The sequence below is a fragment of the Prionailurus bengalensis genome, chromosome B2, assembly GCF_016509475.1.
Source record: "Prionailurus bengalensis isolate Pbe53 chromosome B2, Fcat_Pben_1.1_paternal_pri, whole genome shotgun sequence".
Classification (NCBI taxonomy): domain Eukaryota; kingdom Metazoa; phylum Chordata; class Mammalia; order Carnivora; family Felidae; genus Prionailurus; species Prionailurus bengalensis.
In genome coordinates, this window is record NC_057349.1 from 50,018,644 (window position 1) to 50,032,494 (window position 13,851).

At 42.2% G+C, this 13,851-nt stretch overlaps 1 protein-coding gene across 2 annotated transcripts in view; it reads right to left on the bottom strand.

The window, feature by feature from the left end:
* Positions 1-5,269: 5,269 nt before the first annotated feature.
* Positions 5,270-13,851, bottom strand: part of CILK1 (ciliogenesis associated kinase 1) — a 59,646-nt gene continuing 51,064 nt past the window's right edge. For both annotated transcript variants that reach the window (XM_043591655.1, XM_043591656.1), the window contains 3 exons: positions 12,368-12,496; positions 10,022-10,144; positions 5,270-8,849 (listed from right to left, as the gene is read on the bottom strand). In XM_043591655.1, coding sequence (XP_043447590.1) covers positions 8,695-8,849; positions 10,022-10,144; positions 12,368-12,496 — 407 coding nt within the window. In that variant the 3' untranslated portion in view covers positions 5,270-8,694. The remainder of the gene's footprint in view (positions 8,850-10,021; positions 10,145-12,367; positions 12,497-13,851) is intronic.

Sequence of the window (13,851 nt, forward strand, 5' to 3'; positions counted from 1 at the left end):
ATTTCTCCTTTGATCCATTAGTTGTTCAGGAGAGTGTTGTTTATTTTTCATGTGTTCTTGAATTTTCCAGTTTTGCTCTTGTTGTCGGTTTCTAGTTTCATGTCACTGTGGTCAGAGAAGATACTTGGTGTGATTTCAGTCTGCTTAAATTTGCTAAGACTTCTTGTTTGGTGGCCTCACATATGGTCTATCCTAGAAAATGTTCCATGTGCACTTGAGAAGAATGTGTATTCTGCTGTTGTTGGATAGAACATTCTGTATATGACTATTTGGTCTATAGTAGTATTCAAATCCACTGTTTCCTTATTGATTCTCTGTCTGGATAATCTACTCATTGTTGAGAGTGGTGTATTAAAGTCCCCAACTATTATTGTATACTGTTTATTTCTCTTTTTATCTTTGTTAGTGATAGGAAAAGATAGGATAAAATAGGCAGAGAGGGAAAGGATAGGGCCTGAGGTCCCTGGGTGGGGAAAAAAACCTATTTTGGAACAATGTTGGGAGTGTCTGACCACAGCAAACCCCCTCAGATATAAGGTTCCTCTTTTTTTTTTTTTTTTAAATTTTTTTTTCAACGTTTATTTATTTTTTGGGACAGAGAGAGACAGAGCATGAACGGGCGAGGGGCAGAGAGAGAGGGAGACACAGAATCAGAAACAGGCTCCAGGCTCTGAGCCATCAGCCCAGAGCCCGACGTGGGGCTCGAACTCACGGACCGCGAGATCGTGACCTGGCTGAAGTCGGACGCTTAACCGACTGCGCCACCCAGGTGCCCCATAAGGTTCCTCTTTTGAATGTAACAGACCCCACCTACTTCCCCTCAGGTTTCCCTCAGGAATTTGACAAAAGACCTAAGTATGGCATAGACCACCAATGGAAATGAGCCAATCAGGAATGGACAACCCAGCACCTAGAACTATAAGGTCAATAAGGGTGGAACCTGAGAAGGAACAAGGGGGAGGCATGGGGGGGTGGGGCACGACCAGAACCTTATAAAACAAGGACCCTAGCTTATTGTCAACAGGCATTCACTTTCTAGTGTCCCCTCTCTGTAAAGAGAACTTTCCTACTATTCTTACTTTCTAATTTATACTTTAGTAAACTTTTGCCTGCTGCTCATTTTGTGTCCACCTCTTCATTCTTTGAAGTGGCAAGACAATGAATCCAGGGTATTGTGGTAAAGAATCCTGCAACATTAGTTTTTGCCTTATATATTTAGGTGTTCCTATGCTGGGTGCATAAATATTTACATTTGTTATATCTTCTTGATGTATTGACCCCTTTAGTATTATATAATGACCTTTTTTCTCTGTTTACCATTTTTAGTTCAAGGTCCATTTTGTCTGATACAAGTGTAGCTACCTCTGATTTTTGTCGTTTATTGTTGTTACCATTCACTTGGAATGTCTTTTTCCATCCCTTCACTCTCAGCCTCTGTGTGTCTTTAAGGCTGAAGTAAGTCTATTGCAGGCAGCGTATTATTGAATTGGGGTGTGTGTGTGTGTGTGTGTGTGTACCCATTCAGTCATGCTATGTCTCCTTTAACTGGAGAATTTATCCCCTCTACAGTAAAGTAGCTATTGATAGTTAAGGACTTACTAATTGCCATTTTGTTCATTGTTTTCAGATTGTTTTATAGATCCATTATTCCTTGTTTCTTATCCTGCTGTCTGTTTTTGTGCTTTGATGTCTTTGGTATCAGTATGTTTTGACTTCTTTATCTTTTCCTTTTGTGGAATGACAGCAGGATTTTCCCTTGTGGTTGGTTACCAGGAAGCTTACACAAACTGGTAACTTACATATCTTAAGCTGATAACATCTAACCAACAGAATTCTTTTTTTCCTGAGTTTATTTATTTATTTGGAGAGAGAAAGAGGAGAGAGAATCCCAAGCCAATTCTGTGAGGTCAGCCCAGAGCCTGACGCAGAGCTCAACCTCACAGTTCGAACTGTGAGATCATAACCTTAGCTGAAATCAAGAGTTGGGTGTTTATCTGACTGAGCTACCCCATGACCAATAGAATCTTTAAGCTTTACACTAGTACTTTTCTCCCCCCTTCACATTTTAGGTTATTGTTGTTACAATTTACATGTTTTTTATATTGTGCGACTAATAGCAGATTATTGTAGTTACGGTTATTTTGATTACATTTATTTTTGTTTTTAACTTTTAAACTAGAGATTTATGTGAATTATGCATCACTATGATTATATAGCAGAATCTAACTATGACTACATATTTATCATTACCAGTGAGATTTATGCTATCTTTTCATGTTTTTATGATGTTAATTAGGGTTCTTTTACTTTCACTCAAAGAAATCTTAGCTTCCTTCATAAGGCAGGTCTGATGATAATGAATCCCTCTGCTTTACTTTGTTCGGCGAAGTCTTTATCCCCTCCTTCATTTCCAAAGGACAGCTTCTCTAAGTAGAGAATTTGGGGCTGACAGTTATTTTCTTCCAATATTTTGGATATGTCATCTCATTCTCTCCTAGCCTGAAGAATTTCTATTGAGAAATCCACCAGTAGTCTTATCAGGGTTCTCTCATATGTAACCTCTCTTTAATTCTTTCTTTGTCTTTAACTTTTGACAATTTAATTATAATGTGTCTTGGTGTAGCCCTTTTTGGGTTTAACCTATTTAGAGTCTTTTGGTCCTAATGGATCTGGATGTCTACTTCTCTCCCCAGGTTTGGGAAGTTTCCAGCATTATTGCTTTAAATATACTTTCTGTCCCTTTCTCTTTCTCTTCTCCTTCTAGAATTCCCATAGTATGAATACTGTTTCATAGTGTGTCCCATAACTCATGATGTCCCATAATCCTGGTAGGCTTTCTTCACTCTTTCATTCTTTTTTTCCTTTTGCTCCTCTGACTGGGTTATTTCCAGCATTTCATCCTCCAGGTTGCTGATTCTTCTACATGGTCAAGTCTACTTTTGAAACTGATGAATTCTTCGGTTCAGTTATTGTATTTTTTGACTCTAGGATTTCTAGGGTTTGGTGGGGTTTTTTTGTGGGTTTTCTTTTCTTTTCTTTTTTTTTTTTTTTTTGATGGTTGCTATTTCCTTGTTGAACTTCTCATTATTTTTCATGTATTGTTTTCCTAATTTCGTTTAGTTGCCTGTGTTTTCTTAGAGTTCACTAAAATTTCTTAAGAGTATTATTCTGAATTCTTCATCAGACAGTTCATAGTTTTCCATTTCCTTAGGGTCAGTACTCGAAGCTTTATTAGTTTCCTTTGGTGGTTTCATATTTACTTGACTTTTTTGGGACCCTTGATTCCTTACATTGGTATCTGTGTATTTGAGTAATGGGGCTCCTCTTCCAGACTTTACAGATTTTCCTTGGGAGAGATAGTTCTTCAACCAGTCAGCTCAGTTTGGGTTTCTGGGTGTGTCTGCTGGTAATGTCTTTGGACAGAAGAGGCCTACTATTATGGTCTATTTTTGGGTGAGGCAACTGTTCAAGCTCTGAGGATGGGGATGGGAGAATGTGCCACTGGCTGCGAACAGTTGGCTAGGACTGCTGGCTTGGTTCCCTCCCTAAGTGAGGCTGTTGGATGGGCTCCGCAGTTGCCTGACTTCTCTGGTGAGGCTTGCTAGACGGTCAGGACTGGGGGCTATATTCAGTAATAGATGTTTCTATGAATTAACTTCCTTGCCTTAGCAGGATAGCAGGACAGAACCAGGATCTATATCTCATTTTTTGCGGACCCAAATCAAGCCAGAATGTGCCCTGAATTTTGTGGTTAAGTAAGGCCATTGGTTTTGTTCTGCAGATGCAGAAAGTCATGGGCTGTGCTCTGTGCTCAAGTGTCACCATACGTGGGACTGTTGAATGGGCAACACAGTTCTCCATGTGTGCTCTGGTTAGGTTCCCTCAATGGATACCCTGAAGCCTGTATTCAGTGATGAGCAGAACTACGAATCAGATTCCCTGCCCGGGTACAGCAAGGAGAAGCACATCTAAAGCTGGTAAAGCTCTTTTTTGTCGTCTTAATTCAAGCCCACCCACACCCCAGTTCCCTGACCAAACAGGTCCACTGGCTTTGCTCTGCAAACTGTAGGCTCTGTCTGCTTCTAGGCTTGTGTACTGCTGGCCTACATAGCTTCCAGGTGTTTTTGCCAGCCCTTATGGTCAGATGGGGCCAGAAGACACTCTCTACAGCTAGTGGGGCCAGGTCTCAGCTCTCTTGCCTGGGTGGGAGGGGGAGGGACTGCTCCAGGCTACAATTTCCCCAAACTGGCTCTCAGGTTAGGAGGAGCCAGGAGCTACCCTCAGCCTTGGCTGTGAGTCAATCCCCCTGCCTGTGCTAGCATAATACTCTACACCTGATACTGGCTTTGCTCTTGTAGGGGATCAGCTCTATTCAGCCACCTCTTAACTTGGATGCTGCTGGGCCACACAGCCTCCAAGAGTCATTGCCAGCCCTCCTGGGCAGATGGCACTGGGAGATGGTCCACAGCAGATAGGGCTGTGATTCAGCTTCTTGCCTGGGCATGGACCAGCTGAGCTCAGTGTCAGTTGAGCTCCACTGGTGAGCAGTGTTCTGATGGGAGGGGCACGCTTTGGGATTCAGCAGTTCATGTTTTGTAAACCACGTTCTTAAAAAATTCTTTCAAGGATTCAAAGAGTGTTCGGGAAATGAATTCCCAGTGGAATCTGGTACGTAATTCACAAAGTGATGAGTTTCTTTGGAAGGTTTATATTGTACATAGGAGTATGCTGTGAAAAGCTAAAATCATACAAGGTAAATATTAATCATGATGAATGATAAAATCGGCAACAAGAAATTGTTTCCACCTTTTTTAAAATATATATTCCTACTCACCTAACTTGCTAAATGCTAAATTTAAAAAAAGCCTCCAAAAAAATAAATACAAAAATGAAAGTCTCCAGATTGCAGGATAACTCTGCACACTGCTGCTCTAAACGTATGCTTCCAATTCCATGGCAGGAACACTGCGCTAAGCATTAAGGAGAAGTTCTAAAATGTCAAAATTCCACATTAGGAAACACTTATCTTTTTTTTTTTTTTTTCAATTTTAGAAGCAGGGGAGGGGTAGAGAGAGAGTAAGAGAGAGAATCCCAAGCAGGCTCCAAGCTCCGTGCAGAGCCCGATTTGGGGCTCAATCTCCTGACCCTAGGATCATGACCTGAGCCAAAATCAAGAGTGGGACGCTCAAATGACTGAGCCACCCAGGCGCCCCCTAATGTTATCCTTTGATGGAAGAATAACGAAAATAAAAACAGAACATTCAATCATTTTTTTTTCTTAAACTGTAACTTTATTTGGAGAATTTTCCTTACATAAAGTTAACATTTTTAACCACTTTAGGACAAACTATTCAAAAAGCAACATTTTATTTCAGAAGGGGCTTGTTTCAGTGGTTTTCTGTCCTTCTATCTTCTCATCATTATGAATATTTGCTTTATAAATAAATATATTCTCAGTGATTCCCTTGTAATCAAATTAGGTGACTAAACTGCTATCAGTACTAAGATATCTGAGATCAGAAGACTGTTTGGGTGATCTCAAATTCACATTAGCACAGTGTCCATAAGAAACTGATAATACAGATTAATGCGATGCTTGCCTCCAGTTTGTCTTCTGAATGGTTTCCATGAGAAGGTCCTCACAATAAGTTATATAAAATACAGTACTTTGGTTGGATATTGTAAAAATCTTTCTAAAAATTAACCACATATATTAAACAAACAATTTGCTACAGTATGCTTTAAATGATATAAAATAATTAGCATGTCAAACATTTTCTTATAAACATATTGCTTTTGGTCATACACTGAGCTGGAACATACAGGCTGCACTCTTTTTCTCTCCTAAATGGCACAAAACAATGGCTTGATGGTAGGGAAATGCTACTTCATGAGAAAAGGTGGTGCCCATGAACTCTAGTGGTACTGGTGCTTGTACTTAGGTATTACCTTGATTTTATTCAATTTTTGATAACGTCGGAAGATGACACAGTGTTAATTTGTTAGAAGTATATAGTCCTTTAGGCTTTATATATGAGATGTGTCTAAAAAACTGTTTGAAAATCAATTTTCTTCCTACTTAAACCCTATCATACATAAGCTGGGTGAGTGCTTAGTAATTAATGGAATTTTATTGTCAGATGAACAATCATACCAAGAGTAGTTTTTATGCCCAGGAAGCTTGCCTTGCAGTTTACACATGTACCCCTTGGCATACCACCATCACTGGACCTTTGGGCTTGGAGTGAGAGCTGTCCTTGTACCATTTCCTAACATCCCAAAAAGCTTTCTGACTGGAAATGAGGTATAGTCACGAATAGGTACAGTGAAAAAAATAGATGTACCAGGTAGCATGTGATTTTCACTTACCAAAAAATGGTCACTATTCCCTTTTATAGTAAACAGCTTGTATACACATGTGCCCTTTATCCATTTCAGGGGGAAAAAAAGAGAACTTCCTAGGATTTTGCTAGTTCTTTAGAATTCACATTGCTTTTTCAGTCTTCTGTTTTTCTAAACCGCACATCTGCTGCTCAACTTTCGCGTGGATAAACATGTTCAGCTTCCTAAGGGGAGTTGTTTACTCACAAATAAAGGAAAACATAAGAGGATGAAAACGGAGATATTTTCTGAGTTTGGGCCCACAAAAGTATTAGAAAAACAAGTTTATAATGTATAACAACCAGGTAACTAGGTTTTTTAATTTAAAAAATGTAATGACCTTAACATAAGCTAGAGGGCCACACATATGATATTCACAATCCATTAGCTTCTCTAAGAGGTATGTACAATTTAAAACCAGCTTTCCAGCAAGCTGGGTAAGGTTACAGATTCACTTACTTTTTATACATAATACAGAAAGGGAAAATAAATATTAATCGCAGTAAAGGACTCATCTCTGAAAACACACTTTCTGTTGTTTTAGATAATGAGTTGAGCATATAATACAGAAGTGAATTCAGCTTCAAGTTGTGCTTACATATACATATTTGTTTTCTGAAGCTTTGCTGCCAGTTTGTTAACAGAAAATATTACCCACCAAATCCACATCTATCATGTGCTTTTCTTGTGCCCCTAGGGATCATAGTGCTTGGTCAAGTACATTTTTGAGCCAGATTCTCCAAAGCAAAAATTACTCCGTGATTTAGATTAGGGCTCTTAGGGAGCCATGGCAATTTGTTCAGGCTGCAACATGTTACTAATACGTCAAAGCAGTCATTTACCAACTTATTGGGTTGAATCAAATCAAAGTGCCAATATTCACTGCAATGTATCTTTTTAACCTACAGAAATGACAACTTCATGTGGCTCAATTTGCTATACGTTGGAACCTGGAACCAAATAAGAGTAGCTTGGCAGAATGTGAGTCAATGTGCTATTGAGTTTGTATCTTGTTCACCGGCGGAGACCTTCCCTCCTGCCTTTCAGGTAACCATGGGTGGAGGCACAATGCCCTACAGAGATGGATGAAGAGTGGACCTTTTGTCTTTTTCTGTCTCCAAACTAGCTTTGTCGTTTTCAAAATTGCTGTAAACATTCCTCTCAATGGAACAGCCTCTGCCCAACAAATAGAGTTCCCACTGTGTGAAGAAGCTACACAAGGGTTAAGAGTTCAAATGTGGCACGCTATGGACACTAACATCATGGTAACCGTGACTTCCCAGGTAAGTTCCTGCTCCCCAACGTGCCCTGAGAGTTTAGCTAGGACAGAAGATTATTCATTGTTTGTTCCTAGCCAGGCCTGGAGAACTAAGCTGAATGCAAAATCTGATCACTTATTATAATAAAAAACCCTTCTGCTGCTTTGAAACTTAGCTTTTTGGTCATGCATCCTGGCAGGGATCTAAGTTTAACTGACTGTGTTAACCTTTATGTTAAAAACCTGTTGGCCTGAAAAGCTTCCCTTCTGTAGGAACTTACACAGTTTGATTTCAAAAATAGAAGAAAAATAGAATATGACGGCCTAGCGTGGTAAAGCTCGGTTTCATTCGCTTATCTCCAACCACCATAAAGCGTTGTTGTAAACATTTCAAAAAATATTTACTTAAGAGTTCTTTCATTTGGGAAACAAAATGAAATGAACTGCATAATGGTACTTTCAGAACAGCACAGTGGTATCAAAAAAGTCAAACGAATAACATGATATTGAGAAAAGCAGAAGATCATTTCTCTAGGGCTGACACTGGTCCAAGAGAGCCTGAAGTGCCAATGTGCCACATTTAAAATTTAACCACTTCACAAATATCTGCACGCATTGAGTAAATAACCCTCTATCATGTAGCCTTAAATTGCACCCCTGTTGCAATACTGCATCAATATTATTAAATTTTTAAAAATCTGTATAAAATATTATCTGGAACCCCAAAGGAAAGTCAATTAATTTTTAAAAAGTTCATTACAAAGTTGACTGTATAAAATGCTAAAACATAATCCATATATACAAAATGCCGCTGTTTAAGAAAATAATGGGACCCAGTTTTAGAATAAAATAATTTTGTACAAAAAAAGGGTACTGCGTTCAAATCAATATTTAAAAAAAATTTTTTTAAAGAATATTGAAATGTCTTCGTTCAGAAGAACAACTATAAAGTGTTGGTTTGCTTTTACACCATCCGCAAGCTTCTTGCCAGCAGAACACCAGTTGGTGGAGGGACCGTGTCCTGCTTTCCTGCACCCCCAGAAGCTTCAGCACAGTCATCGCCGAGATGCGTACTTAGAAGCCCAGTCCGTCCGGCCATGCACTGGCTGGGCAGCCGGAGGCCGGGGCATCAACCCGGGAGTGCTTCTAGGCTGGGTGTGGAAAAAAGGTCGCCCAGGATGAGGTCTCACGGCTTTCAGGGAAGAATAGCCTGCAATTAGAGAGGAAGGCAGGTCTGACTCATGTGGGGACTCATGCAAACAAAGCAAGTAAGTGCATCTTGGCGACAAAATATCGGAAATATCAGTCAAGGACGACAACACTCTATAGTTGTCAGGCCAAAAATACTGGTGTCAATCCTGACCCCTCCCTTTTTTTCACATCCCACTTGTCACTGGTCAGCAAATGCTCCTGGCTCTACCTTCCATATGTACTCCGAGCCAGACCAGCTCAGCTCCTAGCACTCTGGCCCATCATTCCTTGCCTGGATCACGGCAGCAGCCGGTTTGCTTCCCTGCTTCCAACCTTGTTTCCCACTTTCAGTCTAGTGACAGCCAGCACTGCAGTGAGGCTGGAAGATGGAAGTCCGATCACCCCATGCCTCTGCTCGAGACCCTCCAGTGGCTCTCCCATGTCATTCACGGTGAATGACAGAACGCTTACGGTAGCCTGCAGGGCTTCATACCACCCGGTCTCCTGTCACCCCTCTCTCTTGCCCACTCCCCTCCATCATTCACGTCATCCCTGTCCTCTGCCTCCTTGCTCTTGCTTGAACAGGCCTGGGCTCTCCTGCCTCCAGGCCCGTGCACTAGGAACCCCGTGCTGGGGACAGTCTCACCCTCACTGACTGGGTGGCTCACTCACCTCTTTCACACCTTCACTCAACATCTCCTTTGCGGTGAGGTCTTCTTTGGGCTACACTCTTTAAAAAGTACAGACTCCAGAGGTGCCAGGGTGGCTCAGCTGGTTGAGAGTCTGACTCTTGATTTTGCCTCGGGTCCTGATCCCAGGGTTGTGGGATTGAGCCCCTGAGTATGGAGTCTGCTTAAGATTCTCTCTCTCTCCTTCTCTGTCTCTGTCTCTCTCCCCGCCTCTGCCCCTCTCCCCGGCTCATGTTCTCTCTCAAAAAAAAAAAAAAAAAAAAAATGCATACTCCAACCTCCACATTCCCTATACCCTGCCTAACTTTATTTTTCTCCCTAGCATTGGTGAGCATCTGATTCGGTTGTCTGTAGAGTACAAGTTCATGGGACAGGGCATCCTGTCTGTCTCCTTCACTGGTGGATCCTGGCACCATGGCAGCAGACACTGGGCCTGGCACAAAGCAGCTACTCCATAACCACCTGCTGCATTCATTCATGAATGATCTGAAATAGAACTTACCAGGGGAAGGGTCTGGGATAGGTGCCAAGTGTACCCTCTGCATAGCAGAACCAACTTCTTTTTTTAGAAAGGAGGGGATATAGTTTCCAGTCAGTCCACTAGAACTTGTAGAGCCGGAACCAACTGATACACAAAAGCAAAAGCTCATTACTACACAAAGACACGTGCATGTAACATCAACAGAGTTAAACAGGTGTGGAACAATACAGAACTGGGACCTTACTTTTATAGGGGAAGTATGATAAGAACAGTGAATTCCGAGCAGAGCACTCCTCCACAGCACACTGTTGGAAAGACTGGGGAGAGGGACAGCAAAGATAGTGCCTCTCCTATAGCCTGCACCCACACCAAGTCCAGTTGGTTGGCTGGTCGGTTAAAAAAAGGAAATGCGCAGTTTTCTTTCTTTTTTGGGATAATAGGTTTAGCCTGTTCTGAAATCTGTGTTTTTTTCATTCCATAACACAGAACAGTTATCCTTCCTCAGTATATACAAATTCTAGAATACAGCTAAGCGATAATTAATTTAGCCAGCCTCTAACTGATCGGCACACAGATTGTCTTAATTATTTAGCAATTACAAGTAATTCTACACTAAACGTTATTGTCTGTAATCAGAAAAGTTAATGATTATTACATTATATTAAATATATTCACTTCTTATGGTGCTTTTCTATTGAGACTGCTTTAAGGGCTGGAACTGTATGCTACTCATCTTATTTATTCTAGGAGCTCAACAGGATGCTTTATAGATAGCCAGTAATCAATACACATCAGATGGATGAATGGATATCTAGAAGCCTTATCACTAAGACTTAAGGTACACACAGAACAATGACAAATGTTATTATGGGCCATTATACAAATGGGAGTTACAGCCAGTAGGAAAAGAGGGAATTTGTGGTAGAGTTGCCGTGTGTCTTCACAACTCAGTGTTCCTAGCAACTGCTTAGTTAAGGCAGAGTGGCAATGCAGGTGTGAGGAGTTGTACTATGCTAGAGCACATTTTGCATTTTTGGTGAATAGATATGGAAAAAAAAAAAAAGTGGGAAGAGAATTTGAACAGGTCCCAAAAGGGAAAAAGCGTATAGCCAATAAACACAAGAGAAGATGCTCAACCTCATTAGTACACGAGGCATGCAAGTTTACGCCACAATAAGATGCCATTTCACGCCCATCACATCAGCACACATTTTGCAATCTTGACAGTACCAAGTGGCATCAAGGATACAGCACAACTCCCAGACCCTGCTGGAGAGCAATTTGGCAACATCTGTAAAGTCAAAGATGAGCACACCCTTTAACTGAACATGTTTACATTTATACCCAGAGGAACCTTCACACAGGTGCACAACAATGGGGTCTAACAAGGTTCCTTCGGTGCTCTAATAGCAAAGATTGTTCACAGTTTACACATTCATCAAGAAGAAAAGAGTAAATAAATTATGATCCAGTAAAGGTAATAAAATTATGGTGTGGCATAGTTATATATATTATATATGTTATACAGTATATAATGTGATGTATCTTACATATATGTGTGATTGCTACATCACAATATACATCCAGAATTATGTTCACATTAATTTTTGAACATGCAAAAACATACTATGTATTTCATGTATCTTTTAAAAATGCATAGAAACAATTAACACCCAAATCAGGAGAGGGGAAGAGAGAAAGGGTAAGGCCTAGAGAGTGGGCTTCGTGTGTATTTGCCAACTTTGATTCCTTGAGTTGGAGGGGAGTATGTGGAGGTTGATGCATCATTTTGTTCTTTTTTGGGTTTCTCAAAATAAATGAACACATAACGGATAAAGCCAGGAGAAGTGATGCCAGATGTTTACCTGACAATGTGGAAAGGGAAGCAGCATGTGGCAGGGTTGCCTGAGTGAGAGAAAATGAGATGGTGGACTGGTCTGCTGGGAACGGGGTTAGCCAGCCTGGAAGGCTTATGAAATTCACTTACTCATTTAAAAAAAAGTAACGATGGCCTTCTGAGCTGTCCACCTTCCAACCAGAAGGGGTTGGGGGGCTCTGGGTCATCAGAGGGAGGGGATGAGCTGGAGCAAGGTGGATGGGGCTGAGGTGGATGGCCCGCAGGGCAGGGCCTCGAGAAGTCAGGCGAGCCCCACCCCCCACCCCCCCTCCTGAAGGCAGACCCTGAAGCAGCTGGCTGGGTCCCCAGAGCCTGCTGCCAAGAAAGAGACAGGATTAAAGGCCTGGAAAAGGGGCCCTGGGTTTCCACACCAGAAAACTTTCGTTTCCACAGCTTGTCTCTCTGTACCCGCCCTGCCACATTCAGAGAATTTGCCTCTTGTCATTTAGGAAGTAATAATCACTACTCACCTGAATTTATTTTGCTGATTACCGATACTGTCCCTGAAGATTTTCCAGACAAACCAGAACTAGACCATGGGTTAGATGGAATGAAATCCTTGCCTGGATTTGGAAGTATGCCATTTCTTATATTTATTCCTAGTGGGGAAGAAATGATTTTCAAATGCAAAAAAAGTACATCTTAAATCTTGCACCAGATTTTGTGACGAAGTTCTCATAGAACCTAATTTGTCCAAATTTCCTGTGGTTCAACAATTGGAGCAAGAACCGACCAGGCTGTTTTCTGATAGATGGCAGAGGAAAGATGCCATCCTTGGGTTTAGCATCCTGTCTCACTGGTGGGCAGCCTGAGAGAGGTCTCCTAAGCTTCTCCCGACAGGTATGTCTCATGTCTCCTGTCCTGGCTCGTCTCGTGCTGTCCTGACATCCCTACCTGTACCCCTTCAAGGGCCACTGCCTTTCTGTCACCTTCCCAAGGTTTTTTTTCCACCCCCTTCCACCCCACCAGCTTTGCAGCCCCTGCTGTCCTCTCTGCATCCAGTCCCCCAGATCCATCTTCTCCCCTGACCTGGACCATTAGCGCCATCAAGTGCTGGTGACTCGGGTCTGCACCGGTGACCTTCACTCACTCCCTCGTTCCCAAGGCTGCCTTGACCTTAATCAATCACCTCAACTTTAAGCCAAACCACCCACTAGACTGCCCACTTTCCCATTTATGTCAAGCACTGCAGCTATTTTTCAGAACTGAAAGACTGAATTCATCTTTTATCCTCTTTCTTCTCCTAGAGCCAAAAAGAAATAACTCTCTAATTCCCTCCCTGCTCCCTTGGGCCTGCGGTCACTGTAGCTTGAGTCTTTGCACCTGACACCTGGACCACTGCTGGACCCTGCCACCTGCTCTCTCTTCTTCCAGGTCATCCTGGGAGGCCAATCAAGAATGAGGAGTCAACACATCAGCAGGGCCTGCCGTTCCCACCTCTTGTCCCTGGGACCCACAGCCCCAGCTCTGAGTCACCATGCCCCTCACCTGCATGAGAGCTATGGCCTGCCCTCATCCACTCAGCACACAGATAGACATAAACCCAGCATGCTCCCCAACTAAAACCCTTCGACAGCTTCTTGCTGCTTATGAAATAAATTCCAAGTGTCTTGCAAGACTCCCAAAGATGCCTCATGCCTCACACTATCACCCCCTTACAATGCTCTGGCCACACTGGCCTCTCTGTCCTTCCCCTCACAAGCCACACCCTTTCTTGCCTCCCCGGCCTTTGCACTTGCTGCTTCCTCTGCCTGGATTGTTCTGCTCATTTTTTCTTCCCCCTTCTTTGGGGCCCAATTGCTCAGAGAAGCCCTTCCTGAGCCCTCTATCTACAGTTGTGCCTCCTCCCTGCCTTATATCACTCTTAATGTGACTTATCACCACCTGAACTACTGGTTGTCTACTTGTTTAGGGTCTGTCTCCCTCCCACTAGGATACAACCTACATGGGGGCG